Raw genomic sequence first — 26,946 nt, 5'->3', positions numbered from 1 at the left:
AAATTGGCTCCCTATTTAAAAAGAAGATGGAGAACAAACTATGAAGGCAAAATACTGGAGTTTTGGTGCAGGTATAGCCAACAGCGCAAATATAATATTGCGATAGTCAAAACAATACGATATATCGTCAAAAATAATATTATGAAATGTAACTGTATAGATTCTTTCCCCTGTCACTATAATCTAATATGTTAAGACAAGCTAAGACCATGGTATTAATTTAAAGGCCCAGTGATTTACTGTGAAAATTATGATAACACCCTTTTAGTGTAAGGGCTATTTGAAAGTCAGAGCAAAATTCTTGCTTGAAAAGTTTCTCATTGTTCAGATTTAATTTTTTAAATCACAGGATTAATTTTTATCCAGAAATTATTTGATATTGAGATAAAAATGGCTGCATTGGCATTTTGGTATTTTAATAGGATCCCCATTAGTTGATGCAAAAGCAGCAGCTACTCTTCCTGGGGTCCACACAAAACATGAAACATGACATAATACAGAACATTAATAGACAAGAACAGCTCAAGAACAGAACTACATTATTAATTTATACCAAAGGCACACGTAGCCTACATATCAATACATACACACAGACTATCTAGGTCAAATAGGGGGAGAGGCGTTGTGCCGCGAGGTATTGCTTTATCTGGTTTTTGAAACAAGGTTTGCTGTTCACTTGAGCTATATGAGATGGAAGGGAGTTCCATGCAATAGTGGCTCTATATAATACTCTACGCTTTATTGAATTTGTTCTGGACCTGGGAACTGTACAAAGTCCCCTGGGGGCATGTCTAGTGAGATAAGTGTGTGTGTCAGAGCTGTGTGTAAGTTGACTATGCAAACAATTTGTGATATTCAACACATTAATCTTTCTTATAAAAAGCAGAAGTGATGCAGTCAGTCTCTCAACCCTTAACCAAGAGAGACTGTAATGCATAGTATTTATATCAGCCCTCAGATTACAATGAAGAGCAAGATGTGCCGCTCTTTTCTGGGCCAGCTGCAGCTGCAGCTTTACTATGGCTTTCCTTGCAGCACTCAACCACAAGACGGGACAATAATCAAAATAAGACCAAATTAGAGCCTGCAGGACTTGCTATTCGGCAGTGTTGGAAAAAGTACCCAATTGTCATACTTGAGTATAGAAAATGACTCAAGTTAGTCACCCAGTAAAAAACTGAAAGTGTTTGTTTTTAAATATACTTAAGTATCAAAAGTAAATGTAAGAGTATAAATCATTTCAAAGGAAGGACAAACCTTACAGGTTTGGCATATATATATATATTTATTTTTTATTAAAAACAAGAACAATTTATTGATAACTATAACTACAATAATACCATTATTTTAGAATTTAAAAAATGACTGAGAAAAACTAAGCTAAGGAACCATGCATGGACAACACAACATCGACTTGGTTGAGTTAAAATAAAGGAAGTTCCTTAGAAGCTACAACTATTTTTGATGGTTTTCTTTCTCAACAGACCACTTCCTCTGTAAGTCAAAGAGAATGTTTATTTCAAGGCCCAAGTACATAGTTTTCTTTAGAAATGTAGTGAAGTAAATCTCCTCCTGGAGGTTGGTGTAGATAGGGGACTCGGGCCGGCCTTGCCCTATCGGAGACGTCGTCTGTAGAGGGGGGAGAGAGAGGGGAGAGTTTAGTCTCTTGTGAATATATTGGGCCTTTAAAAACATTTTCTCTTTTTTTTCATACAGAGGAAGTGATCTGCTGAGAAAGATAAGTCAAAAATGGGTGTAGCCAAACTAAGGAACTGCCTTTATTTGAACTCGGTCCATGTTGTGTTGTCCATGTGTGGTTCCTTAGAAGAAAAATTATTGACAAAGACAAGCTAAGACAATGGTATATATTGTAAAAAGTTATAGAAACTGTTCTTGTTTTTAATAAAAGTGATTTCAAAATATATAAGCCAAACCTGTAATGTTTGTCCTTCCTGTTCAATGTTTAAGTTGAGGGACTCTTATTAGAGAATAAGAACTGGTCCCTATTCAACCTGACAAGAGCTTGAGAGGATCTGCAGACAACAATGGGAGAAAATCCCCAAATACAGGTGTGCCAAGCTTGTAGCGCCATACCCAATAATATTTAAGACTATTCAGTGCCAAAGGTGCTTCAACAAAGTACTGAGTAAACAACAATAGATTATAGAAAAGAAAGTGACAATCTGTGGAAAAGGTATCCGTGACTTCACTGGTTAAGATTAAAAGTAAAACACTGATTTTCAAAACCTGCAACGAGTTTCTTACTGCGAATCTCATGTGTCCTTCTCAATTGCACATAATGTATTTAAAAGTAAACTCACATAATCTGTAGTAAGTGTCAATAATAATATCAAATAATATTTAAATGAAAATCTCATTAAGTGCTTAAAATACAACCAGGAGCACTGGGTATCAGCGCTTCTCTTGAAATCGATTCTGTGGATATTAATAGTTATGCTATTCTCAGAAATGTGTGAGAAACAGAAAATATTAACAATGAGGGGATTTTGGTTGTAAAGAAAACATTGAGCTCTGTGGTTTGCCATAGTTTTGACAAGTGTTCATAGTTAAAGTAGTTTTTATTTTAAAATATGGCCAGTTAGAAAAGCTTTACATTCTTTTTGAATAAGGCAAACAGTTTTTAAAGGAATTTTCTTCCTAACATTACAATCCCTTTTCCAATATACTGTAGATTCCTTTCGGAGATAGCATTTTGTATACAGTAAGGCACAATGTTATTACAGGCATGACTACAACATTTTTCACTGTGGACAAACAAAGGACAGGAAGAGATCCACTTCATTTTGGATCACAACAGAGGGCGGGTGAATGTTGTCCGGAGAATAGTGGCAGGAGGTCATCTGCCAAACGTCGATGAGGACCAGAGGCAAGTCCTTGAATATTTCCCTGAGTGCCATGTCGAGCTGCCAGGAGAGCCAGTCGCTGCCATACACATCCTTGTAGCCCGTGTTAGCTGACTTGATCACTACCAGAGTAGTGGGAGATCGTCTTAGGAGCGACGCCACAGCCCTACGGATGACGACCAGACGGTGTGCGTACATAGCCAATGGGTACGTGGTGAAATGAGCCCAGATGGTGAAGACGACTACAGAGTGTGCACCCCCTGCCATACCCTCCACCTCCCTGGCGATGTAGTGAAGGTCAGCCCAGGGCGTCTTGCTTGTCCGTATAGGTATCCCATGGGCCCGCCAGATAATACGGGTGTTGGACTGGGTGTCGACTGCCTCAAAGGGGCCTGATTTGCTTGATGTGTGAAGGTTCAGGCGTTTCAATGCTGCAGAAGGATCATAAGTTTAATGCAAATATATGAATTCAGACAAACAATGTGCTGGGATACGCATTAAAGAAAGAAGTTCTTGCCGTATACCATGACTTACATGGGTGTCTTTGCATTCAACAATGCCAGTTACATAATTGCCTGGCCAAAGCTTTATTAACCCATGTAAACCCATTTGAACACATGGACTTGACTACAAACATATTAACATAATAAACTGATTACAAACTATATCATACTTGGCACAGTTTCCTCCAGGTAGTCGAACCACTGACGGAGAGTGGAGTCACCCATCATAAGGATCTGTTTGTCCTTCAGGCATCCAGATATTAGTTTAGCTGAGGGAAAGGATTTTGAGTCACACACCAGGGATGTCCAGTGATCCTGGAAGTAGAATCCAGCTGGTACTGAGGTGTGTAAACCAGGACGGCATTTTGTTTGTGATCCTAGAGAGAGAAATACTTTCAGGCCTATGTTAGAACAACATGGGGTTAATAGATAACAATGGGTTAATAATTAATCATATGCGTTTGGCTAAAGCATGTGATTCATTTGAAATGTTTTTATATATCCTCATTTTGACATTCAGTGTGATAATCCCACAACTAATCATTAGATTAATTTAAATGTTTTTAATGTCATCTATGAATATAAATTGTTCAAATGAGATAGATTAAACAACTAATGTAACGTCGTCAAAACAAATTGTACTGGCAAAGGACTTGCATCACCTTGAAGCAACCATTGTGGTTATGTCTTCATATTTGTTTTTCTGAAAGTCAAAGCTGTGAGAAACAAACGGATGTCTCTGCAAAAGTCTTGTGAGTTGCAGTCAATTAGCTAGGCCTATGTCAGACTTGGCTGTTGGTTCATAAGTTTAGCAAAGGAGAAGTAGTTTGGAACAACTTACGGATTTCAGTGTCCTGTTGCTGGACATCGATAGCTGAATCGTCACCTGGTACAATAATGTTCGTGGAACTGCAGAGAAGAAGGAAGTTTACAATAATTTCAAACGTTGTTTACAAGTAACCAAAAGTGTTTTACTACATGGCTGCTGTGCCATATGTTTCAACATCTTTGCTGCAAGAAACGTTTCATGTTTCACACCAGGGCCTCCAGAGTTCCACATGCAATACTCAACCCGAGACAGCCATCAATACTACACACCGAATTACAGAACAATTCAATAGTTATGATGTTTAAGTTCAATGTACTCTCACCTAAAGTCCTCTCTATGATCAGTAATGGTTCAATTAATATATATATATAAAATAATGGTTTCAATCACTAACGGTTGAATGTGGGCTGGTCTGACCTAATTCCCTTAAGATACATTTTCCCCAATATTTACATTTTGTGTTGTTCCTAAAAGTATTGAGATATTTCCTACACATTCCCAGCCTCATTTTATGCCATGCTTATTTGACTGTACAGCAGTGAGCAAAATGGAACGTGCAATTTAATGACGCCATCACATTGTATTCCTGAGATGATTAAAAGATCATTCTACATAGTCATTTTCGGCATCAAATGGGAAACCGTCCAAGCAAATCAGACTGTAATACATTACAAATGATCATTAACCGACAGGATTGATGGTCCCCCTCGTGACGGTTGAGATAACGTAGGCTAATGCAATTAGCATGAGTTTGTAAGTAACAAGAATATTTCTCAGGACATAGACGTATCTGATATTGGCAGTTAGATTAACAAGAATTTAAACTAACTGCACTGTCCAATTTATAGTAGCTATTACAGTGAAAGAATACCATGCTATTGTTTGCAGAGAGTGCAGTTAGAAACTTAAAAAGTTATTAATAAACCAATTAGGCACATCTGGGCAGTATTGATACCCCATTTTGAACACAATTGCAATGGTTCATTGGATCAGTCTAAAACTTTGCACATACACTGCTGCCATCTTCTCTTGCATTTCAAAGATGGTAAAGCATTTTAAAAAGCGCATGGTCTTTTGGTATTATCTTTTATTGAATCTAATGTGTTATATTCTCTTACATTCGTTTCACATTTCCACAAATTTCAAAAGGTTTCCTTTCAAATGGTGACAATAATATGCATATCCTTGCTGCAGGTCCTGAGCTACAAGGCAGTTAGATTTGGGAATGTCATTTTAGGTGAAAATTGGGGGAAAAAGGGACCGATCCTTAAGAGGTTTTTAAGCAAAGGGCCTTGGTGACTACATTCCATTCATCTCATATCAGTCCACATACAGTAATACACTACCGTTCAAAAGTTTGGGGTCACTTAGAAATGTCCTTGTTTTTGAAAGAAAAGCACATTGTTTGTACATTAAAATAACTTCAAATTGATCAGAAATACAGTGTAGATGTTGTAAAGGACTATTGTAGCTGGAAACAGCAGATTTTTTTTATGGAATATCTACATAGGTGTACAGAGGCCCATTATCAACAACCATCACTCCTGTGTTCCAATGGCACGCTGTGTTAGCTAATCCATGTTTATCATTTTAAAAGGCTAATTGATCATTAGAAAACCTTTTGCAATTATGTTAGCACAGCTGAAAACTGTTGTGCTGATTAAATAAGTAATAAAACTGGCCTTCTTTAGAGAAGTTGAGTATCTGGAGCATCAGCATTTGAGTGTTTGATTACAGGCTCTAAATGGCCAGAAACAAATAACTTTCTTCTGAAACTCGTCAGTCTATTCTTGTTCAGAGAAATGAAGGCTATTCCATGCGAGAAATTGCCAAGAAACTGAAGATCTCGTACAACGCTGTGTACTACTTCCTTCACAGAACAGCACTAACCAGAATAGAAAGAAGAGTGGGAGGCCCCGGTGCTCAATTGAGCAAGAGGACAAGCACATTAGAGTGTCTAGTTAGAGAAACAGACGCCTAACAAGTCCTCAACTGGCAGCTTCATTAAATAGTACCCGCAAAACACGTCTCACGGTCAACAGTGAAGAGGTGACTCTGGGATGCTGGCCTTCTAGGCAGATTTGCAAAGGTTTTCGGATCACAAAGAAGAACATCCGTGAGACGCAGAACAAATTAAAAGATGCTGGAGGAGTGCTTGACGCCATCTGTCAAGCATGGTGGAGGCAATGTGATGGTCTGGGGGTGCTTTGGTGGTGGTAAAGTGGGAGATTTGTACAGGGTAAAAGGGATCTTGAAGGAAGGCTAGCACTCCATTTTGCAATGCCATACCCTGTGGACGGCGCTTAATTGGAGACAATTTCCTCCTACAACAGGACAATGACCCAAATCACAGCTCCAAACTACGCAATACATATTTAGGGAAGAAGGCATCAACTGGTATTCTGTCTATAATGGAGTGGCCAGCACAGTCCCCGGATCTCAATCCTATTTCACTGTTGTGGGAGCAGCTTGACCGTATGATATGCAAGAAGTGCGCATCAAGCCAATCCAACTTGTGAGGTGTTTCAGGAAGCATTGGGTGAAATCTCTTCAGATTACCTCAACAAATTGAATGCCAAAGGTCTGCAAGGTTGTAATTGCTTCAAATGGAGGATTCTTTGACATAAGCACAGTTTGAAGGACACAATTATTTCAATTTGTTAAAAAAAAAATCATTATTTATAACCTTGTCAATGTCTTCACTATATTTTATATTCATTTTGCAACTCATTTCATGCATGTTTTCATGGAAAACAAGGACATTTCTAAGTGACCCCAAACATTTGAATGGTAGTGTACAATGACGTATCCTACTGGCTACATTCAATGTCACTAAAGAATGAATTGAAATTATCTACATTTGTTCTTTATTAAAAGAACTATGGAAGTTTTATGTATTATTAATAATAAATATATACCTATGTATTGTAGTTCACAGCTCAATTGAAAGTGACACAAAGCAATACACAATAGTACTGTATACTGTTGTAATGGTTTTCCTCTTCGTCTGAAGAGGAGAGGCGAGAAGGATCTGAGGACCAATATGCTTCGTGGTAAGTGTCCATGGTTGTTTATTTAAACACATAAACTGAACATTCTATACAAAAACCAACGTAACGTGAATAACCAAAACCGAAAACAGTACCGTGTGGTGTAAAAACACAGACACGGAAACAATCACCCACAAACACAGTGAAACCCAGGCTACCTAAGTATGATTCTCAATCAGAGACAACTAACGACACCTGCCTCTGAGAACCATACTAGGCCGAACACAGAAAAACAACCTAGACACACAAAACATAGAATGCCCACCCAACTCACATCCTGACCCACTAAAACAAACAATTAACACAATAACTAGGGTCAGAACGTGACAACTGTATCCTCATTCCCACTGTGCTCCCTTCCTTAGTGGGGCCACTCCAGAAGAAGGCCTCTAAAAATAATAATTAAACGTCATTCACTTTAAAACAGGAAATCCCCTATTGTTGACTCTTTCCTCTTTCCAGTTTGGCCTTGCCCTAGGGACCCTCACAGCCCAGCAAACCTTACTGCTTTACATCAACTGATAATCCAATGTTGAATAAATAACAAGTGTTTTGTGTTTTGTCTGTCACACCATAATGTTCAAACAGTTTAGTTATTCTTCATCATGCAATACATTATTTTGTTTGGGTTTATCATAAACCTCTAGTTTTGTCATACTGTTCTAATTTAGCGGGATTAATCCAAACTAGCTGCACCCTGCCCTTATGTGTGATAAATCATCTGAAATAATATATTTGATTCAATGCAACTTCATCTTTGAGGACTGACAGTGAAGAACCTACCACAGAATCTTCACCTTAATAACCCCACTGCAAATATATATTTGAATGTTTATTCTTTGGCTTTTTGGTCTGCATGTGCCTCAACTCTGCATGGTCTCAACTCTGTCCCAAATTTCCTTTGGTATCATGGCTTGTGTTCCATGTTATCCAATAGGATACCTAAGGTCAGCTAATTGTTTTTGGTCCTGGATGTGCATTGCACAAAACTAAACTTGGAGTGAAGGCTATATTTTGCCCTCTATGTGTAGACCGACTAATCTACCAGCTCAGTTTGTGGTTAACATAATTATTATATGGATTGTATTGCGTATAAACTGACCATCCTACCAATCCTCGACTTTGGCGATGTCATTTATAAAATAGCCTCCAATAGCCTACTCAACAAATTGGATGCAGTCTATCACAGTGCAATCCGTTTTGTCACCAAAGCCCCATATACTACCCACCATTGCGACCTGTACGCTCTCGTTGGCTGGCCCTCGCTTCATACTCATCGCCAAACCCACTGGCTCCATGTCATCTACAAGACCCTGCTAGGTAAAGTCCCCCCTTATCTCAGCTCGCTGGTCACCATAGCATCTCCCACCTGTAGCACACGCTCCAGCAGGTATATCTCTCTAGTCACCCCCAAATCCAATTATTTCTTTGGCCGCCTCTCCTTCCAGTTCTCTGCTGCCAATGACTAGAACAAACTACAAAAATCTCTGAAACTGGAAACACTCATCTCCCTCACTAGCTTTAAGCACCAACTGTCAGAGCATCTTACAGATTACTGCACATAGCCCACCTATAATTTAGCCCAAACAACTACCTCTTTCCCAACTGTATTTAATTTATTTATTTATTTTACTCCTTTTCACCCCATTATTTTTATTTCTACTTTGCACATTCTTCCATTGCAAAACTACCATTCCAGTGTTTTACTTGCTATATTGTATTTACTTTGCCACCATGGCCTTTTTGCCTTTACCTCCCTTCTCACCTAATTTGCTCACATTGTATATAGACTTGTTTATACTGTATTATTGACTGTATGTTTGTTTTACTCCATGTGTAACTCTGTGTCGTTGTACAGTGTCTTGCGAAAGTATTCGGCCCCCTTGAACTTTGCGACCTTTTGCCACGCTTTCTTCTTGCCACTCTTCCATAAAGGCCAGATTTGTGCAATATACGACTGATTGTTGTCCTATGGACAGTGTCTCCCACCTCAGCTGTAGATCTCTGCAGTTCATCCAGAGTGATCATGGGCCTCTTGGCTGCATCTCTGATCAGTCTTCTCCTTGTATGAGCTGAAAGTTTAGAGGGACGGCCAGGTCTTGGTAGATTTGCAGTGGTCTGATACTCCTTCCATTTCAATATTATCGCTTGCACAGTGCTCCTTGGGATGTTTAAAGCTTGGGAAATCTTTTTGTATCCAAATCCGGCTTTAAACTTCTTCACAACAGTATCTCGGACCTGCCTGGTGTGTTCCTTGTTCTTCATGATGCTCTCTGCGCTCTTAACGGACCTCTGAGACTACCACAGTGCAGGTGCATTTATACGGAGACTTGATTACACACAGGTGGATTGTATTTATCATCATTAGTCATTTAGGTCAACATTGGATCATTCAGAGATCCTCACTGAACTTCTGGAGAGAGTTTGCTGCACTGAAAGTAAAGGGGCTGAATAATTTTGCACGCCCAATTTTTCAGTTTTTGATTTGTTAAAAAAGTTTGAAATATCCAATAAATGTCGTTCCACTTCATGATTGTGTCCCACTTGTTGTTGATTCTTCACAAAAAAAAAAGTTTTATATCTTTATGTTTGAAGCCTGAAATGTGGCAAAAGGTCGCGAAGTTCAAGGGGGCTGAATACTTTCGCAAGGCACTGTCGAACTGCTTTGCTTTATCTTGGCCAGGTCGCAATTGTAAATGAGAACTTGTTCTCAACTTGCCTACCTGGTTAAATAAAGGTGAAATAAATAAGTTGTAGAAATTTGTACATACATTACCTTTAGAAAGAATTCACACTCTGACCTTTCCATATTTGGTTTTACAGCTTGAATTTATAATGTATTAAATTCAGATTTTGTCGTCACTGGCCTACACACTATTCCCCGTAATATCAAAGTGAAATCATGTTTTTCAAATTAATTAAGTATTCAGCCCCTTTGTGATGGCAAGTCTTAAGTTTAGGATCCAAAAATCCACTAAACAAGTCACATAATAAGTTGCATGGACTCACTCTGTATGCAATAAGTGTTTAACATGATTTTTGAATGACTACTTCATCTCTGTACCCCACACATACAAATATCCTTAAGGTCCCTCTGTCGAGCAGTGCATTTCAAACACAGATTCAACCACAAAGACCGTGGAGGTTTTTCAATGCCTCTTAAAGTAGGGCACCTAATGGTAGATGGGTAATAAAAAAATGCATGGTCCATGGTGAAGTTAATAATTAAACTTTGGATGGTGTATCAATACACCCAGTCAATACAAAGATACAGTTGTCCTTCATGCCAATGGTGACTTTAAAACAGTTAGAGTTTAATGGCTGTGATAGGACAAAACTGAGGATGGATCAACAACATTGTAGTTGCTCCACAATACCAACCTAATTGACAGAGTGAAAATAAGGAAGCCTGTACATTATTAAATATTCCAAAAACATTCATCCTGTTTGCAACAAGGCACTAAAGTAATACTGCAAAGCAATTACATTTTTGTCCTGAATACAAAGTGTTATGTATAGATAAAATCCAAAACATTACTGAGTACCACTCTCCATATTTTCAAACATAGCGGTGGCTGCATCATGTTATGGGTATGCTTGTAATCATTAAGCCCTGGGGAGCAGTGGTGAAAAAAGTACCTAAATGTCATACTTGAGTAAAAGTAAAGATGCCTTAATAGAAAATGACTCAAGTAAAAGTAAAATTCAACAAGTAAAACACTAATTGATTAGAAGTCTAAAAGTTGTTTTAAATATACTTAAATATCAAAAGTGTAATTGCTCAAATATATTTAAGAATCAAAAGGTAAAGTATAAATAATTTAAATTAACTTATATTAAGCAAACCAGACACCGTTTTCTTGTTTTAAAAAATGTACGGATAGCCAGGGGCACACTCCAACACTCAGATATAATTTAAGCATGTGTTTAGTGAGTCCACCAGATTAGAGGCAATAGGGATGACCAGGGATGTTCTCTTGAGAAGTGCATGAATTTGACCACTTTCCTGTACTGCTAAGGAATACTTTTGGGTGTCAGGGAAAATGTATGGAGTAAAAAGCACATTATTTTCTTCAGGAATGTCAAAAACATATATCGTAAAAATAACTGCTGGAGAGTCCTTAACAAAACAGAATGGATCTGAGCACAAGAAAAATCCTAGAGGTAAACCTGGTTCAGTCTGCTTTCCAACAGACACTGGAAAATTCACCTTTCAGCAGGACAATAACCTAAAAAACAAGGCCAAATATATACTGGAGTTGCTTACCAAGAAGACAGTGAATGTTCCTGAGTGGCAGAGTTAGTTTTGACTTAAATCTGCTTGAAAATCTATGGCAAGACTTTTAAAGGGTTATCTAGCAATGATAAACAACCAATTTGACAGAACTTGAAGAATTCTGAAAAGAATAATGGGCAAATGTTGCACAATTCAGGTGTGGAAATCTTACCCAGAATGGGTGTGAATCTTACATAAATTACATTTCATGTTTTCACTTTGTCATTATGGGGTGTTGTGTGTAGACGGGTCAGAAAACAAATCCATTTCGAATTTAGGCTGCAAAAAAAAAAATGGAATAAGTCAAGGGGTATGAATATTTTCTGAAGACACTGTATCTACCTCTTTAGAAGGGTCGTCTCCATCTTGGAGAGTACTGCCTGGTAACCGCCCATGCTGTGGTAGGTCAAAGCATGGCAAGGCAGGGAAGATGGCTGACGACAGAACCAGGTCTCCCCAGTGACTGGCTCTCTGTACTCACAGCAACATTGTGACTCGTTCCCCATCAGCCTAGGACTTCTCTGGGCATTGCACATCACCGTTTCCTGCTTGCCACCCTCCTCAAAGTAGCCATGGAAGTAGACCTTATCTGGGTCCTGTTCCCTTTGCCTACACAGTACCTGCACGGCCTCGCTAGAGTGCACTAGGCGGATGGACACCTTGGCAGGTCCGGGCCAAAGCAGGGCCAGACGGGCAGTGTAGGTGCCATTAAAGTAGTCTGTTACAGCTCCATAAGTACTGGCCTTAAGTTCTGAGTTAAACAATTTGGCCTGAAAAAAGTCCCCTCCATAGGTTTTGATCCTGTTTTTAGTATCTCTAGCTATCAAAATCACATCTATAAACCCTCCAACTGTGTGGATTGAATTGGGGTTGACAACAGAGAATGAGCACTTAGTGGGGTTTGTGGCCTCATCTGTGGATAAGGGGACAACACGGGGTAATGACCATTGTAGCTCTTTGAGCAGAGATTCCCATTCCTCTTTACTTATTAAGGAGTCATTGGTTGGTGTAAATGTCCTGTTGGTGATTCCACTATGACTTGTGAAGCTAGTGTGGTTGTATTTGAGATGATTGGATGGTGACACATTCAGCAGGCACTGGTTGAATTGACATACCTAAAGTGAGACAAAGAGACTCTGTTTATCACCAAACAAACTATTGACCTAATCATTATATTGACTAAAGCCTAGAGGCACATATAAAGTGTACCTTAATACCTCTTGAGCTTAGTATAGCTGTCTTACCCCATCAACACCCCAAACACAGTGCATTCGGAAAGTATTCAGACGTCTGGACCTTTTCCACATTTTGAGCCTTCTAAAAGTGATTAAATTGTTATATTCCCTCAATCTACACACACAATACCCCATATTGACAAAGTTTGGAGATTTTAGCAAATGTATTAAAATTAAAAACTGAAATATAACATTTACATAAGTTCAGACACTTTATACTCAGTACTTTTGTTGGAGCACCTTTGGCAGGGATTACAGCCTCAAGTCTTCTTGGGTATGACGCTAGAAGCTTGGCACACCTGTATTTGGAGAGTTTCTCCCATTCTTCTCTGCAGATTCTCTCAAGCTCTGTCAGGTTGTATGGGGAGCGTTGCTGCACAGCTATTTTCAGGTCTCTCCAGAGATGTTCAATTGGGTTCAAGTCCGGGCTCTGGCTCCTCAAGGACACTCAGAGACTTGTGCCAAAGCCACTCCTGTGTTGTTTTGGCTGTGTGCTTAGTCATTGTCCAGTTGGAAGGTGAACATCTACCCCAGTCTGAGGTCCTGAGTGCTCTGGAGCAGGTTTTCATCAAGGATCTCTTTACTTTGCTCCGTTCATCTTTCCCTCAATACTGACTAGTCTCCCAGTCCCTGCAGCTGAAAAACATCCCCACACCACGATGCTGCCACCACGCTTTAATTGAACCTTTATTTAGCAAGGAAAGTCAGTTAAGAACAAATGATTTTTTACAATGATGGCCTACCGGGGAACAATGGGTTAACTGCCTTGTTGAGGGGCAGAATGACAGATGTTTACCTTGTCAGCTCGGGGATTCAATCCAGAAACCTTTCGGTTACTGGCCCAACACTCTAACCACTAGGCTACCTGCCACCTTAGGGATGGTGCCAAGATTCCTCCAGACATGATGCTTGGCTTTCAGGCCAAAGAGTTCAATCTAGGTTTCATCAGACCAGAGAGTCTGTTTCTCCTGGTCTGAGAGTCTTTAGGTGCCTTTTGGTCAACTCCAAACGGGCTGTCATGCCTTTTATTGAAGAGTGGCTTCCACCTGGTCAATTTATCATAAGGGCCCGCATGGTGGTGTGCTGCAAACCTGGAGCAGAACTGGAGCTCTGTCAGAGTGACCATCGGGTTCTTGGTCACCTCCCTGACCAAGGCTCTTCTCCCCCAATTGCTCAGTTTGGCCGGGCTGACAGCTCTAGGAAGAGTGTTGATGGTTCCAAACTTCTTCCATTTAAGAATGAAGGAGGCCACTGTGTTCTTGGGGACCTTCAATGCTGCAGATATGTTTTTGTAAGCTTCCCCAGATCTTTGCCTCAATTACAATCCTGTCTCGGAGCTCTACGGACAATTCCTTTGATCTCATGGCTGAGTTTTTGCTCTGACAGACTGTCAACTGTGGGACCTTATAAAGACAGGTGTGTGCCTTTCTAAAACTTGTCCAATCAATTGAATTTACCACAGGTGGACTCCAACTTCAAGTTGTAGAAACATCAAGGATGATCGACGGAAACAGGATACACCCAAGCTCAATTTTGAGTCTCATAGCAAAGGGTCTGAATACTTAAGGTGTTTCTGTGATTTATTTTTTGATCAATTTTCTAAAATGTTATGAGGCATTATGTGTAGATTGATGAGGATTTTCTTTATTTCATCAATTTTAGAATAAGGCTGTAACATAAAATGTGAAAAAAGGGAAAGGATCTGAATGCACTGTATAATCTTGTATCAATAATGCTGTCGTAAACAATGCATAGCTTTAAAATGATTAAAACAAAATACAATTTTAAAATTTTAGAACTTACAAATAAAAGATAAATGCAGATCAATAGTATCAAAGCCAATATCAGTAGCTGAAGCAGTCTTCCCATCCTCCATATATCTGTTGGTAAATTAAAGAGAACATCGAAGTGAACTTGAGTACAGTAATAATAAACAGTCACAATTATACAAATATTAATGAAAATGTGTAAATTAATAGAATGACCTATAATGTAGGTCTGGTTTATTCTCAGAGGGGAAGCTGAATTTATCAAGTTCTCAGCAGGATTGATGGGGCAAATCAACAACATGCTTTGCTTCCTACTCGGACTCTGGAGAGAACTTCACTGCTAGAGAAACACATGAGGATGGTGGACGCTAAAGTTAGCCATCTAGCTGACTGCATGCATTGTTTTGTCAACTTGCTGCTTGTCTGGTCACATTTTCAGTTCTGTTTGGTAAAGTCTACCACGAAATATTCTTGATGAAAATAGAGAGCTGCTAATTCAACGGTTGTTGCTAGCCTGCATGACGCTATACACTGCAGCTCGTGCTCGCACTGGAGGAGACGCAGATGGGCACCGTCTGGAGGCTTGATAGAGAGCAATAGTAATGGCATCTTTTTGTAGGCACTAACTCCGCCATAGCTCGTTGGCCAAAGCCAATTGGGAAATTAATTGTTTGGATGGTAAACACAGATTTAGGAGATCATCAGCTAATGTAAGTTTTTGTAAATCTTAATGCATTTATGTAATCCAAAAATCACTTAAAGCAGAAAGGTTTCATAATTCATAAGTCATGTTAACTGACTGATATTATTGTTGTTCATTTTCTTGAAATATAAAGGCAAAACCTAGATTTGAGCCAACGTCATAATAGCTGAAACTTTAATTACTACAACCTTGTGAAAGTGACAAAGTGGGCCTCCCGAGTGGTGCAGCGGTACTTAGTCACTGCATCGCAGTGCTCGAGGCATCACTACATACCCGGGTTCGATTCCAGGCTGTGTCACTGCCAGCAGTGACCGTGAGATGGCATAAAATTGGCCCAGCGTCGTCCAGGTTAGGGGAAGGTTTGGCTCGCTGTATTTCCTTGTCTTAGCGACTCCTTGTGGTGGGTCGGGTGCCTGCAAGAAGACTTCGGTCGCCAGGTGTATGCTGTTTCCTCCGACACATTGGTGCGGCTGGATTCCGGGTTAAGCGAGCAGTGTGTCAAGAAGCAGTGTTGCTTGAAAGGGTCGTGTTTCGGAGGATGCATGGCTCTCGACCTTTGCCTCTTCTGAGTCCGTACGGGAGATGCAGCGATGGGACTAGACTGAAACTACCAATTGGATATCGTGAAAAATGGGTAAAAGCACAAAAGTGACAGGTTTTTATTCGATCAAAAACAACTTTATATTGAAGCCTACTATTTGTTTTGTAACAGAGGCAGTTAATATAAGCCTTGCTGTCTGGCTGTCAGACCTCAACATCATTATGGATATATCCAAGTAAATACCAATAGAACAAAGCTCAAACAAACAGAAATACAGCTAGTGTTTCATTCCAGGTGCAATGTTTGACATGACTGTGGTAACTGAAGTTTGCTAGCTAGCAAGTGACAAGAACATTAGCAAAGATACTGGCAACTAACCCAAGATATCTCAACAGTGTCATATCCAATGGGAGGAAAAGAAGCATAGTGTGCAGAACAAGCAAGGAGGTGGGCAGAGCCAAGCAAGAGAGCGAGATCCTATTGGCACGTTTTAGCATGTATTTGCATATTTCCATCAGGGAACGCCTTCTCTGTGAAGTGCACGAGTGCAATAAATACATTCGCCCATGTACTCCTTTTAAACAAAAAAGTCCATAAAACTTAGTTCACACTGTTCGTAACAGAAAAGAAAACTAAATTGAGATATAATGTTCCATTGACAAAAAAAAATGTGTAGAATGTTGGCCAAGTTTCATCTACCTCCACCTTCTCCCTCTTCCCACCGCTGGACTTCCTCTCATTACCCTATTTGGTGGTGAGTTCTAAAGGGACATTTCTGATTTATACATCCTAAACCGATTCTAGATTTCATTTTGGAATGGAGATGTTTAATGTGAGGCTGTAAGGAGAGTTTACAGTCTAACCAGACACCTAGGTACTTGTATTTGTCCACATATTCTAAGTCAGAACCACCAGTAATGATGCTGGATGGAAGGTTTGGCAGCGATTGGTTTAGGTGCATGCTTTTAGTTTTACTTGCATTTAAGAGCAGTTGGAGGCCACAGGAGAGTCATATGGCATTGAAGCTCGTCTGGAGGTTAGTTAACACAGTGTCCAAAGAAGGGCTAGAGGTATACAGAATGGTGTTGTCTGCGTAGAGGTGGATCAGAGAATCACAAGCAGCAAGAGCGACATCATTGATGTGTACAAAGAAAAGAGTCAGCCCGAGGATTGAACCCTGTGGCACCCCCATAGAGACTGCCAGAGGTCCGGACAAGAGGCCCTCCAATTTGACACACTGAACTCTGTCTGAGAAGTAGCTGGTGAACCAGGTGAGGCTGTTGAGTCTGCCGATGAGGATGTGGTGATTGACAGATTCGAAAGCCTTGGCCAGGTCAATGAATACAGCTGCACAGTATTGCCTCTTATCGATGGTGGTTATGATACCGTTTAGGACCATGAGCGTGGCTGAGGTGCACCCATGACCAGCTCGGAAAACAGATTGCATTGCGGAGAAGTTGTGGCTGGATTCAAAATAGTCGGTGATCTGTTTGTTAACTTGGCTTTCGAAGACCTTAGAAAGTCAGGGTATGATAGATATAGGTCTGTAGCAGTTTGGGTCTAGATTGAGGGGGATGACCGTGGCAGCTTTCCAATCTTTGGGGATCTCAGATGATACGAAAGAGGTTGAACAGGCTAGTAATAGGGGTTGCAACAATTTAGGCAGATAATTGTAGGGTCCAGATTGTCTAGCCCGGCTGATTTGTAGGGGTCCAGATTTTGCAGCTCTTTCCGAACATCAGCTATCTGGATTTGGGTGAAGGAGAAATGGATGAGGCTTGGGCAAGTTGCTGTGGGGGGTGCAGGGCTGTTGACCGAGGTAGGGGTAGCCAGGTGAAAAGCATGGCCAGCCGTAGAAAAATGCTTATTGAAATTCTCAATTATCGTGAATGTATCGGTGGTAACAGTGTTTCCTAGCCTCAGTGCAGTGGGCAGCTGGGAGGGGGTGCTCTTATTCTCCATAGAATTTACACAGTGTCCCAGAACCTTTTTGAGTTTGTGCTACAGGATGCAAATTTCTGTTTGAAAAAGCTAGCCTTTGGTTTCCGGACTGCCTGTGTATATTGCTTCCTAACTTCCCTGAAAAGTTGCAAATCGTGGGGGCTATTCAATGCTAATGCAGTACGCCACAGGATGTTTTTGTGCTGGTCAAGGGCAGTCAGGGCTGGAGTAAACTAAGGGCTATATCTGTTCCTGGTTCAATTTTTTTTGAATGGGGCATGCTTATTTAAGATGGTGAGGAAAGCACTTTTAAGGAATAACCAGGCATCCTCTGATGGAATGAGGTCCATATCCTTCCAGGTCGATTAGAAAGGCCTGCTCGCTGAAGTGTTTTAGGGAGTCTTTGACTGTGATTCAGATTCAGACACAGCTAGGACATCCGGATTGGCAGTGTGCTAAGGCATTGAATAAACAAATGTAGGGAGGAGGCTTCTAATGTTAACATGCATCAAACCAAGGCTTTTATGGTTACAGAAATCAACAGATGAGAGCGCCTGGGGAATGGGAGTGGAGCTCGGCACTGCAGGGTCTTGATTAACCTCTACATCACCAGAGGAACAGAGGAGGAGTAGGATAAGGGTTCAAGGCATAATGTACAGACAAAGGTATGGTATGATGTGAATATGATGTGAATACAGTGGAGGTAAACCTATGCATTGAGTGACGATGAGAGAGATAGTCTCTAGAAACATAATTTAAACCAGGTGAGGTCACCGCATGTGTGGGAGGTGGAACTAAAGGGTTAACTAAGGTGTATTGAGCAGGGCTAGGGGCTCTACAGTAAAATAAGGCAATACTTACTAACCAAAACAGCAATGGACAAGGCATATTGACATTAGGGATAGGCACGCATAGTCGAGTGATCATAGGGGTCCAGTGAGTGGCTCGGCGGGCCGGAGCTAGCAAAAGGGCCTTAGGGGACATCTCAAAATTAAGAGATATGCATGTCATAATTATGAGACACTAAATAATCATATCATGATACTCTAGTGGCTGTTCTAACAAGGAAAATAAATGTCTTCAAAAATAGAAGGCAGTCAGGAGGAGCCAAGATCAGGTGGGACAATTCTAGCCAATGAGAGGACAGATACGCGTGTGAACAACAGGCACAACCATTTCCACTAGTTACCACAGACAAAGTCTAGATTGTCTATATAATAAAAATTCTGGATAGAAATTATATCCAGGTGGAGCAGTCGGCAGTGCTCTGCTCAGCTGAGGCAGAGAAAATAGGATTCTGCTCTATTTTTGAAGTGATGCTGTTGTTGTTGACCAATCACAGGTGACAGTAGGAGTGAAGTTTTTTTAAAGTGGACCCTTGTCTCTTCTTTTTTAGTTTTGATGTTGAGTCTTTGCCGGACAAAGTGATGTTAGGATATGTAAGTTATCCTGTACGAGCTTTAGTGCCAAATACATTAAGTTACTACAGGTGTCAATCTTATGGGCAGTGTGGCAGCAGTGTGTAGGAGGGAGGTTCTTAGGTGTTAGAAGTGTGCAGAAGGGCATTAGACAAAGGAATGTGTAGCATTGGGGAAAGTAGTGTTATGTGTCAATTGTAGCGGTGCCCAAGGGGATCTGTACCAGTACAGAACGATAGGCCAACAACTGATATGTTTCAGTAAGATTGGATTTTTAGCATTTATAGTACTGCAGGGATAGAACACAAGTCGCAGAAAATTGTTGTGGTGGCAGCTGCAGAGAGATATTTGGGTGTACGAGAAATTCAATCAGAAGAGTTACAGGGTGTGTTAAGTGGTGGTGTCCCATCCTTTCCGGGTTGTTGGCCTGAAATAGGACTAAATAGATTTCAATAATGGAGTAGGGTAGGGTTGTTTTTTATTTGTGAGCGTAGTGTTAGATGGTAGGGTATTTGCTTATTTATTATTTTTTTTCAAGCAAAGTATAAGGGAGTTGTGTTCCAGTCTTGTAGGTGGCGGTAATGCAACATGTATTGGATGCCAGCCACGTTAAACCTCACCGAAGAAGACTAATCACAGTCGAAAACGTTGCATGGGTGGTGATACGTCAGCACCTATGTCCATCAGCAGGACCAGCTAACTTGCCCACTCTAGCTAGCTGGCTAACACTATCAGTGTACATTGTCACGTTTAACAATAAAAATCTGTTTTGGATTAGTCATTTTGTTGCAGTTAAATACCTTTTTATGCATGCTTATGTTGTTAACGTAATACTTTTGCATGTTGATTTGTTTGTTAATTTCGTGGATTTGGTCACCTAGACCTGGGAACTCGGTGATATTCCGCTGACTGTATGAAAAGGTTTACATGAGGGCATTATCATCATTTTGACAATTTCACAGTAGGCTATTATTCCAAACACAAATTGTGAAAATACAGTTTGCTTCAACACACAATCTAAGATGGCGTAGCAGTCGGATGTGTGTTTGTCTTATCCCGTGTACATGGTCTGTTTTTCGTTTTTTCGTACAATTGAAGTCAGAAGTTTACATACTTAGGTTGGAGTCATTAAAACTCGTTTTTCAACCACTCCACAAATTTCTTGTTAACAAACTATAGTTTTGGCAAGTCGGTTAGGACATCTACTTTGTGCATGACACAAGTAAATTTTCCAACAATTGTTTACAGACAGATTATTTCACATATCGTAGCTGAATCAGAATTAGTTAGGTAACATTGATAAATAATATGTTTTATCTACTTTCATAATATGCTTCTCTAGGGAAAAGTCACTTGGGGCCCAGAGAGGTCAGGCTTGTCCTTTACATGTCTGGTAATAGGCATAATATCAGAAAGGGAGAAGTCAGGTTTGAACATTGTCTTCATAATGAATATATCTGTGAAACCATGTGAAGGACTCCACTATGTCTGTACTCCAGTCACTCCCTCATTTTCCCATTGGGGGGAAGAGTATGGCAGTGTCTGGAAAACATTGTATGTCCCCTCACAAGTCGAAACTTGTCTTTCATAGTATATGACCTAGAGGCTCACTCCTCTCAGGGAGCTTGTCCAGGGGTGGGTTGTATTTGAGATGGGAGTATCTAGAATTGACATATGCCATTGGATGATGATGTAATGTTTTGGTAATAGGAAGTACCAAGAACGAGAAGTAGAACCTTGTCTTAGAGAGCAAACTGAACGATAATTTATAGCTAATGCTATCTGGCTATGGGATACTCCTCTCAAGTAAAAGGCCTTTGTGCAGTTTTCCTATTATCTGTGGTTTGTCATGTCAACTAGGGGGTGGATCTTTGTTATAAAAGATCTCAGTTGCCATTATGTTGACACTCTCAGAATTAATTTATAGACATTGAATTGATCTGAGAGTCAAAGGGCTATGCTGAAGCTCATATTATTAAAAGATGAAGTTTAAAGTATAACTCTGACTTGTGTGTGGTTTGTAAACTCTCCTTTCACTTAGTACTACAGGAAATTACCACGACACACAATTCCAGTGGGTCAGAAGTTTACATACACTAAGTTGACTGTGCTTTTAAACAGCTTGGAAAATTCCAGAAAATTATGTCATGGCTTTAGAAGAGTCTGATAGGCTAATTGACCTCATTTGAGTCAATTGGATGTATTTCAAGGCCTACCTTCAAACTCAGTGCCTCTTTGCTTGACATCATGGAAAAATCAAAAGATATCAGCCAAGATCTCAGAAGAAAAAGTGTAGACCTCCACAAGCCTGGTTCATCCTTAGGAGAAATTTCCAAATGCCTGAAGGTACCATGTTCATCTGTACAAACAATAGTACGCAAGAATAAACACCATTGAACCACACAGCCGTCATACCGCTCAGGAAGGAGACGCGTTCTGTCTCCTAGAGATTAAAGTAATTTGGTGCGAAAAGTGCAACTCAATCCCAGAACAACAACAAAGGACCTTGTGAAGATGCTGGAGGAAACAGGTACAAAAGTATCTGTATCCACAGTAAAATGAGTCCAATATCTACATAATCTGAAAGGTCGTTCAGCAAGGAAGAAGCCACTGCTCCAAAACCACCATACGGTTTGCTGCATATGGGGACAAAGATCATACTTTTTGGAGAAATGTCCACTGGTCTGATGAAACACAAATAGAAGTGTTTGGCCATAATGACCATTATGACCATTATGTTTGGAGGAAAAGGGGGAGGCTTGCAGGCCAAAGAACACCATCCCAACCGTGAAGCACAGGGATGGCAGTATCATGTTGTGGGGGTGCTTTTGCTGCAGGAGGTACTGGTGCACTTCACAAAATAGATAGCTTCATGAGGTAGGAAATGTATGTGTATATATTGAAGCAACATCTCAAGACATCAGTCAGGAAGTTAAAGCTTGGTCGCAAATGGGTCTTCCAAATGGACAATGACCCCAAGCATACTTCCAAAGTTGTGGCAAAATGGCTTAACGACAACAAAGTCATGGTATTGGCCATCACAAAGCCCTGACCTCAACCTATAGAAAATGTGTGGGCAGAACTGAAAAAGCATGTGCGAGCAAGGAGGCCTACAAACCGGACTCAGTTACACCAGCTCTGTCAGGAGGAATGGGCCAAAATTCACTCAACTGATTGTGGGAAGCTGGTGGAAGGCTACCCGAAACGTTTGACCCAAGTTAAACTATTTAAATGCAATGCTACCAAATACTAATTGAGTGTTTGCAAACTTCTGACCCACTGGGAATGTGATGAAAGAAGAGCTGAAATAAATCATTCTCTCCGCTATTATTCTGACATTTCACATTCTTAAAATAAAGGAGTGATCTAACTGACCCAAGACAGGGAAGTTGTGTGAGGATTAAATGTCAGGAATTGTGAAAAACTGAGTTTAAATGCATTTGGCTAGGTGTATGTAAACTTCTGACTTCAACTGTATACACTACCTTTCAAAAGTTTGGGATCACTTAGAAATGTCCTTGATTTCGAAAGAAAAGCACATTTATTTGTCCATTTAAAATAACATTAAATTGATCAGAAATACAGTGTAGACATTGTTAATGTTGTAAATGACTATTGTAGGTGGAAACTGCTGATTTCTTATGGAATATCTACATAGGCGTACAGAGGCCGCAAATGGAACAAACACTCCTGTGTTCCAATGGCACGTCGTGTTAGCTAATCCAAGTTCGTCATTTTAATAGGATAATTGATCATTAGAAAACCATTTTGCAATTATGTTAGCACAGCTGAAAACTGTTGTCCTGTTTAAAGAAGCAATGTAACTGGCCTTCTTTAGACTAATTGAGTATCTAGAGCATCATAATTTGTGGGTGCGATTACAGGCTCAAAATAGCCAGAAACGTTAACAGTGAAGAGGCGACTCCAGGATGCTGGCCTTCTAGGCAGCATAAAACACCCAGAAAAATCTAGTTTGACTGCACTGGTTCTTTAAAGTAATCCAAAAAGAAATCATCTATTTTTTTCAAAAGTATCTGTCACCTGATTACAATCTTTTTGCTGGTTAAGTAATTGATTAGTTTTAGGATTTTTTCTATCAAATTATACGTGTGTGTGTGTAATCAGTTACTCACCAACCCTGTTGACAGGAATAAATACTCAGTCACGTCTACCTGAAGCAAGTAATGAAGTCTCTGTAAATGTAGCCTTATTGGGCAGGCTGTGCTGCAGCTGGTGCATGTTGGGATATGTCCTTGCCACTCCAGCATAGCTGTAATACATTTGCACTTCAAAAAGACTTGTTCAAACTTGCTTTCTAGTAGGCAACCACCATGTCATAATGAAAGATGATGTTCAAACACTTTATGCTTGATTTGTTTGAATACAGGCTATATGGATTATATCTAAACATAACTAAACTTTCCTGTAAAATACAGTAAACAGAGCAATAAATCCCTCTGAAGAATGCAATCTTGCACCACTATGGGGCTTTAACAAAGTTTGCTATAGCCGATGCTTCATACTTCTGACAGTCCAAAGCAGTCCTTAAATCAAACTAGAGTATCATCAACTCAACAATTAATCAAAAGGCGTTTATAGGCTATCCGAGAGTTTATTCTTATTGGCCTTATTGGACAACAAAATACAAAGTGTACGAAATACCTTCAAAACTGTTACTGTTGGCTCTTGTGCATATGGGCTGAACCACCATGATAGGCCTACTGAAGTAAATAATAATAAGGAAAACATAATGATGCATTAGATACATTAACCTAATATTAATATAGTTCTGATATTGACAATTCTTTTGTGAAGACTAAACCACCATAATTGTTATTTTACAATCATGTACTTAAATTACTCAAAACATACAAAACATTTAATTTAACACATCTCGACAATCTGGTACAAAAAAGTAGAGTACTGAGTAGTCTACAAACTCGGAAAGGTTAAGTCACTAGCTAAGTTTCCATGAACTTGTCCAGTGATTTTCTTTGTTGACATATAGAAAAGTCGCATATAGAAAATAAACTCGACAATTGTACATTTCCATTTAACCATCTTGTGTCGCAATGGCTATATTTTATCGGTGCAATAAAAGACGATGAATTCCTCAATTAAATTGTAGGTGAACATATAGGCCTATGTAGGACCAAAGTGACAAATATGATGATTGAAAATAGTTTAAATGTTAGCTAGGCGGCTATTTCAGCGGCTGATTGACTGATGTGCTCTGTACAGCTCTGATTTCATTACAGGCGATACAGTTATTGTTGGAGCGAACCATTGAGGAAAGCTCAGCATTGCATGTAGATAGGTTTGGCTGCTAGGCAGAAGTAGCAAGGACATGCACATCAAGAGAAGATTATATCCAGGCCATATGACACCCAGACCATAATATATTTTTGAAAGAAAACATTAACCAAGACCATACGTGCATTCATGACAGCTGAACGTGCTATGGTCAGCAGGATACATGAAGAAGGGTGTAGGCAAGATAACTAACACGTAAAACATAAGCATGCAATACATACATTATTTTTAGAACATGGAAAGAGTTCTGCCATCGTTGTAACCAAAAGCAGATACTAAGGGGGAGTAAACTTTATTTACATATGTGATGTACACAAATACTATGTATGTATAAAAGCAGAGCCAGTGCTAAGAAGCGGAGGCTATTCCGCGGACAAGTTCTTCTGAGAGTATTATATTTCTATAGACAATATTATATTTCTGAAACAATTATCTACTACATTATTTCAAGGTAGGATTTCAACACTCTTGAATGATTACAAATGTAACACTTTTAGAACCCTTATATTAGCAAAAACTATAGTGTCGAATAATAATGAGGTGATTGAAGTGTTTCCATTACCCATTTAGGCCAATTGCGCAGTTTCATGTCTACGGTAGCCCGTAAAAGCTCGAACAGAAATACTGCAAGAATTCAGTAATGTTTGCCATATTCTAATAATTATAATGTGCCAACGTATCGCCAGTTGAATGTTGAATGTTTATTTCGCAAGCAGTAGACATTTAAAATTAAATGTGAAGTGGAACGTTAAAGTTACGGTGACATAACGTGCCCTACGTAGCTACCTTCAAAATGATTCAGCAATCAACATTTACTCGAAAAACACCGTTTCCACCATCATTTGTCACAATAAAGAAAGTTCTACAAAACAAATATTCACCCCTGTGGAACGAATAAAATGTTGTCTATATTTAGAAGGTTTCTCCTACATCTGCCGCTTCAATTAGACTTTTATCGGATAAACCTGTGTCAATGGAAACATGTCTAATGTAGGCTACATTCACTTTTTAGGTTAACAATACCAATAAATAATGACAATTGTAGGTATCAAAAATATGAGGTAGGCCTACTGATTTCTATAATTCCGTGCAAAATTAGGCTATGGCGTATTTTGATAATTGATTAATCTGGGTGGTTAATAACAAGCCGAAACTGTTACAATACCTTCAATGGATAAGCAGAGTGTAAATAATCAAATTAACCTTAGGAAAACGCTCCAGATCATACGTTAAATGATATAATTCTTCATGAAGTCTAGTAGCCTAACCCACAAAACGGATATGAAATAATATTCTCCATACACTCTCTAAAGTCTCATTTACTCACCAGGTATTATTTTGAAAATATATTGTACTTACAAGCGCATCTCCACAGAAATACCCTCCACGCACTCGTAGACGGTGCTGAATGGGCAGTCATTTATGTTTATCTCCTATAATGGCTTTCGACCATCTCTCCCCACCCAAACGAGTGTACCAACCTACAGCTATCCACCCTATGACTGTAGCTGAATTTAAGAAGGTCCAATGCGGTCGTTTTAATCTCAATATCAAATCATTTCTGGGAAAAATGTAATTGTTAAGTACCTTACTGTGATTGTTTTAAATTAAAATCGTTAAAACATATATATATACAAAAATAGATTCTTATCAAAGAGCAATTTCTCAAGTTGAAATGTTCTAGGCCTGTCTGTCTGGGCAGTATGCCAAAAAGAGAGTACGTTGTTTTTTTTAACTTGCCACCGCCACCAACTGCTAAAATGTTTTTTTTTTTTTTAACAGACACATTCAATAACGATGGAAGTCACCAAAAATTAAATGAGCCTTGATTTTATGAGTAATATAGATGGACATATCATTGGATATCTTCCGCTGTATGCTTAAAGGAAATGTTCACCCATTTTGCCCATTTTGAATGTTATATTGTTTTTGTGCATTTCTGAGTGATGGTCTATGGATTCCCTGGACCATTTTATGTTTTCATGTGTATCTGAGTTATTGGTATTCAATCAGGCAGAAAACTGTCCGGTATGATGTAGCACTGTGATAAAGTTGCTCTCACTACCCTGGAAGTTAATAGGAATAAAACTTTTAGATCACAAAAATTTCTATCAAACATGTCAGATTTTAGTACTGGCTGATGTCATATTTTGGGAGGATTTCTTCTCTCAGACGAGCCATTGATCATATTTTGAGGAAATTCCTACCTCTAAAAATGTGTAATTTAACTGAGGGTCTAGCACATTTTTTCTATTTGTCTGCCTCTTTAGTCCAGGGTGCATTGCATTGTGCCGTTGCCAGAGATATTATAGAAAGGGGATAGGAATCCAATGAATGAAAGACCGTATAACGCCCCACCCAGTAGACATGTCGATCAAACGCGTTCACGTTGTCAAAACACCTTTCTAGCTACGTTACAAGTTATGTTGCACTTGGTGACGTCTGACTGTTTAATCCTAATGTTGTTGGTGCCGATGTGGATAACAATATCTAATCAAATCAAA

At 39.6% G+C, this 26,946-nt stretch overlaps 1 protein-coding gene across 5 annotated transcripts; it reads right to left on the bottom strand.

Moving 5' to 3' along the window:
* Window positions 1-2,560: 2,560 nt before the first annotated feature.
* Window positions 2,561-26,050, bottom strand: LOC123993562 (NXPE family member 3-like). 5 transcript variants are annotated; one of them, XM_046295861.1, is made up of 7 exons: window positions 25,802-25,822; window positions 15,503-15,836; window positions 14,561-14,637; window positions 11,865-12,637; window positions 4,209-4,276; window positions 3,538-3,744; window positions 2,561-3,295 (listed from the first exon to the last, which is right to left on the bottom strand). In XM_046295861.1, exons 3-7 carry the CDS (start codon window positions 14,624-14,626, stop codon window positions 2,763-2,765), a joined length of 1,647 nt encoding a protein of 548 aa, XP_046151817.1. In that variant the 5' UTR covers window positions 14,627-14,637; window positions 15,503-15,836; window positions 25,802-25,822; the 3' UTR covers window positions 2,561-2,762. The 5 variants fall into 5 exon arrangements, with proteins under 5 accessions (XP_046151817.1, XP_046151818.1, XP_046151816.1 ...); XM_046295862.1 differs by lacking the exons at window positions 15,503-15,836; window positions 25,802-25,822 and adding an exon at window positions 26,030-26,050; XM_046295860.1 differs by lacking the exon at window positions 15,503-15,836 and having other exon boundaries at window positions 25,802-25,974.
* Between the last annotated feature and the right edge of the window lie 896 nt (window positions 26,051-26,946).

This window comes from Oncorhynchus gorbuscha, linkage group LG13 (assembly GCF_021184085.1).
Source record: "Oncorhynchus gorbuscha isolate QuinsamMale2020 ecotype Even-year linkage group LG13, OgorEven_v1.0, whole genome shotgun sequence".
NCBI lineage: Eukaryota > Metazoa > Chordata > Actinopteri > Salmoniformes > Salmonidae > Oncorhynchus > Oncorhynchus gorbuscha.
This window is presented reverse-complemented; position numbering and strand designations above follow the sequence as displayed.

What these genes read in the sequence shown, in the direction of transcription:
- LOC123993562 (XM_046295859.1), bottom strand. Translation starts at nt 14,827, where the DNA reads ATGTTGTTGATTTGCCCCATCAATCCTGCTGAGAACTTGATAAATTCA. An exon ending in TCTGCATTTATCTTTTATTT is followed by an intron (nt 12,638 to 14,560) that starts GTAAGTTCTAAA and finishes GTCTCACTTTAG; the next exon opens with GTATGTCAATTCAACCAGTG. An exon ending in GCAACAGGACACTGAAATCC is followed by an intron (nt 3,745 to 4,208) that starts GTAAGTTGTTCC and finishes TTCTCTCTCTAG; the next exon opens with GATCACAAACAAAATGCCGT.